This window comes from Ursus arctos, unplaced genomic scaffold (genome assembly GCF_023065955.2).
Source record: "Ursus arctos isolate Adak ecotype North America unplaced genomic scaffold, UrsArc2.0 scaffold_3, whole genome shotgun sequence".
NCBI classification, from domain to species: Eukaryota; Metazoa; Chordata; class Mammalia; order Carnivora; family Ursidae; genus Ursus; species Ursus arctos.
Window position 1 is genome coordinate 47352925 of NW_026622985.1, and position 4564 is coordinate 47357488.

General features: G+C 39.5%; 1 protein-coding gene across 1 annotated transcript; it reads right to left on the bottom strand.

Moving 5' to 3' along the window:
• Nucleotides 1–1504: 1504 nt before the first annotated feature.
• Nucleotides 1505–2461, bottom strand: PRPS1L1 (phosphoribosyl pyrophosphate synthetase 1 like 1). The gene has a single exon (XM_026513916.1). The coding sequence runs from the start codon at nucleotides 2459–2461 to the stop codon at nucleotides 1505–1507; it is 957 nt and encodes a 318-aa protein (XP_026369701.1).
• Between the last annotated feature and the right edge of the window lie 2103 nt (nucleotides 2462–4564).

Here is a 4564-nt window from a genome sequence, read left to right on the forward strand (position 1 = left end):
TAATTCATGTGTTCCTCTTAGTTGTATATATTTTTTATTTTCAGTATCCTTAAGTGATATTTTCAGAAAATGTTCACGGTGGCAAAGTTCCTAAGTCCTTTAATATATTAAAATACCCTACCTTTGCCTTCAAAATTAAATGATAGTTTGGTTGGGCAAGAAATATAGGTTGAAAATAACGTCCATTAGAATGCAAAATTTTTTTCCATTTTGCTTATTGCCTGGGAGATCAAATGAGAAATCTAACAGCAATCTGAATACTGTTCCTTTAAAACCACCTTGTTTATATATTATCTTTTAGAAGCTTTTAGGGCCTGTCTGCATTTTCTTGGAGATCAGAAATTTCATGATATGTCTAGATGTGTATTTTGTTTTTCGCATACATGCAGACATTTTATTAGTTGCCCCAACAGGAGGACAATAATACCAATTTTTAAATATAAATCTGGGGTCATCTGAGATGCCAACCAAATACAAGGAAGGAGGATAAAGGTAAATGCTTAATCAAAAGGCACTACAACATCACCTAAAATCTACAATCATGGTGGTAGTAGGCTAAGATTAAGCTACAGCAAAAACATCTAATGCAAATGTTAAGAGATTGCATAGCAGGAAGTGGATTTGCTTTCTAGAAGACTGGCACACTGATCATTTGGACACAATAGGATATTTGTCCTAGAAAAGATCAAGGTGGTTGGAGGTAAAACTAAAATTTATGGGTATGGGGAGCCTGGGTGGCTCAGTTGGTTAAGTGTTGGACTCTTCGTTTCAGCTCAGGTCATGGTCTCGGGGTCCTGAGATCAAGCCCCACAGGGGACTGTGCACTCAACAGGGAGTCTGCTTGAGATTCTCTCTCCTCCCTCTCTGGCCGCCCCCACCCCCAGCCCTGCAAAGAATCCAAGATACATAGTCTCCAAAGAGATGGTGACAGATTCTTCTTCCTCTTCAGAAGTATTTGCTGCACTTTGCAGCTTCCTCTCATGATCCTACCCAGTGGCTGTTCAACCTGAAAGCTGCTGCTGTTGTCTTGCAAGGAGTTTAGCACAGAACTTGTGACAAATGAGAGGGGGAGCAGCCCAGAGGAGGGGGAAGAAAAGGGAGTAGAGATGGTAGGAAAGGGTAGTGGTGAGGATGGTGGACCAGGTTGGCTGCAGTTGCTAGTCATCCTGAAGCATTCACATGTAGTCTAAACTTCCCTAATCACTTTCAAACACCTCCACACAACACCCTCAAAGTCTGAAATCAGTAGCTACAAGGTTCACAAAATAAACAAAGATGCCAGAATGAGACAACCCAGAGAGAAAATCCCAGCAATTATCCTCAATCTGTCTTTCCTCAATTTAAGATAAACTCTAATATACCTGATGTGGGATGTAGAAAGTCACGGCCCAGCAAGCTGGGTCTTCTACTGACCTTTCCATCAAATTCCAAGAAAAAACAAGGGGCAGGGTATGTTTGTATTTTTATTTTATCTTATTTTAAAATAGAATGACCCAAAGTTATTCTATAAAGGGACATGGCTGAATAGGTAGGAAACAGATTCGCCGTTGTGAGTTCTCCTGATGGCTTCCGCAAGGATCATGGAGATGTCGATCACCTGTATTTTGGAGCAATGCTTCATCTTATCCTCCTGAGGTATGGTATTGGTGACTACTACTGCTTCAAAGCATGCACTGTTGATGCGAGCAATGGCCGGGCCAGAAAAGATTCCGTGAGTCAAGATCGCATAAACTCTGGTGGCTCCAGCTGAGAGAAGTTTGTCAGCTGCATGACAGATTGTGCCACAGGTATCAGCCATGTCATCCACAAGGATAGCCACACGATCCCTCACGCCTCCCACTAGCACCATGCGGTCCACTTCATTGGCCTTCTTCCGTTCTTTGTGAATCAAGGCAAAGTCCACGTTCAACCTGTCTGTAATGGAGGTCACTCTCTTAGCTCCACCGGCGTCTGGTGAGACAACAATGCAGTTCCTCCACTCGGAGATATTCTCCCTTATCCATTTCAGGACAGCTGGCTCCGCATACAAATTGTCTACTGGGATATCAAAAAAGCCCTGAATTTGGGAAGCATGTAAATCCATGGTGATGATATGATCTGCACCTGCTATAGACAGCATATTAGCAACAAGCTTGGCGGATATTGGGGCCCGGCTCTTATCCTTCTTATCCTGCCGGGCATAAGGGAAGCATGGGATGACTGCGGTAACCCGGCTGGCTGAAGCGATCTTGCAGGCGTTAATCATGATCAAAAGCTCCATTAGGCTGTCGTTGATTTCACCACAACCACTCTGCACTATGTAGACATCCTCTCCTCGCACACTTTCCCCAATTTCCACACAGGTCTCCTGGTTGCTGAATTTCTTGGTCACCACCTTGCCTAGCTCCAGGCCCAGGCGGTCGGCGATTTTCTGAGATAAGTCCTGGTGGGAGCTGCCACCGAAGATTTTGATATTTGGCATTTTGGTCAATCCCTCCAGGCACTCTTCCTCCAGTGATCACCGCGACTGCCAGGATCCCAACCGACGTCAGACCACAAACTAAAGAAGGACTTCCGGTTGTTACTGGGCGGTTATAGTCCCACTTCCGGCTGCGAGCCGCTCTTCGTTGACCTCGGGTCTTCGGGAAAAGTTGCTGTTTGGCACCCACCTCACGCTTTTAAACTAAAAAATCAAGTCTTTCTTCAGTTCATGGATTTTTTTATCATCTATCAGTACCTTCTATCCTAGGGCTGCGAAGCAAATTCAAACACATAAAAATGCAAAACTTCCGCAGCATAAAAGATGCACACGTTTAAAAGAAAAGTTACAGACTGGAGAAAATGTCAAAACTATATTTTAGGCAGTGTTCTTTCCAATCGAGTGAGGAAAAAGATGACCAGAACAGTTTGGGAGTAGTAGAAATAGAGGAGAGGAAGTAATAAACATATAAAAAATGCTAGTAATCAGGAAAATGCCAAACATTTTTACACATCAGGTGGGCCAAAACTATAAGATAGATAACTTCTCTGTCGTAATAGAATGTGTAAGTGTGTAAATTTTGTAAGGGGAATTTTGTTTTGTATAACCTTTGACTGGGTATATCTACTTCTAGGAATCTACTCAATAGAAATATTCACAGGCATCCCCAAAATGTATTGATAATGTTATTTGTTGCTGTATTAATTCATTCTGTCAATATTTCCTGAGGTATTCTGTGTGTCAAGCATTGTACCATTCACAGAATATAAGACTGACAAATAGTAATCTCTCTAGAATTACTTATATATAATAGCAAATATAAGAGCAAAATCTGGACACTAATAAATGTCCATCAATAGGTAAATTATCATATATATCATATATATATCACATATATAATATATCTTATATATAATCATATAATGTATTATCATGTAATGTAAATTGTCACATAAGCAGCCATTAAAGAAACTGATTTATGTGTAGTCATATGGAAATATCCCCAAGATATTTCTAAGTGTAAAAAACGCAGTCAAAACAATATGCAAAATATGAAATTTACGTATTTAAAAGTAATAGTCTGAACATCAAATGATTGTGGAGGTTCTTTTTATTATGATTATCTTTGGAGAGGGGAGTAGATAGGTGGGAGTTTGGGATGAATGAGGACTGTCACATTTTATTGCCATCTATCAATGTAGTATTTGAACTTCCATTACTTTTATAATTAAAAAAACACTAATAAAATATATAAGATGATTAAGTGTTAGTAAATTTTACGTACATAGCTTCTAAAGAGGTTAGAGGTTAGAGTAATGGGGAAAGAAGTGGAAGGGACCACAGATACCAGGAATTTCAATAACAAACTGTGTCCTAAAAATAATGGAGGCATCAGATATAGAGCATACATTTTTATCCTGCTAATTGTGTGTCTGACATTTGGTTCTGAAACATTTTGATTTAGCCTGAAATCAAATAACCATTTTTTTCGTATTTTGAAATTACTAAATAATTTGTTGAATATATTTTCGCGGCCCACTTTTGAGCTCCCCCACTGGGTTGGGATCATGGATGGGATAAGCTCAGGAATTGGATGGAGTAGGCAACAGAAACGGGTAAGATTTGGCAATGTCTGTGAAACACATCACTTTACTAGAAAAAAAAAGTGTATTTATATTAAATGAGCTATTATTATAAAGCATGTAAACAGCTATGTCAAAAAGACTAAATCAAAATGTCCTGCTGCTGATCCAACCACATCTCTCTCCAGCATCAACATCTCCCCAATTCTCAATTCAAACTCTTCGTGGTTGACAGTGCATGCCAGCTCATTTCTGTCCACAGCCCTCCATTCATGTTCCTTCCTATCATAAAATCAGCAGACCCATCTATACTGTATAATTCTCATCCTCAGCCTGACTACATACAGTGATTTCTAAAGAAAATTCTGTGGCTTAATTTAGCAGCACTAAAAAGTACTTGCAGCTTCAATTAAAATGATTTTTCTCTTAGTGTTCTCAATGTGTCACACATTTTTCACTTTTTAAAGAAAAACAAAACAGATTTTTAAATAGACTTATTATTACCTAAATAGGACTGAATGCT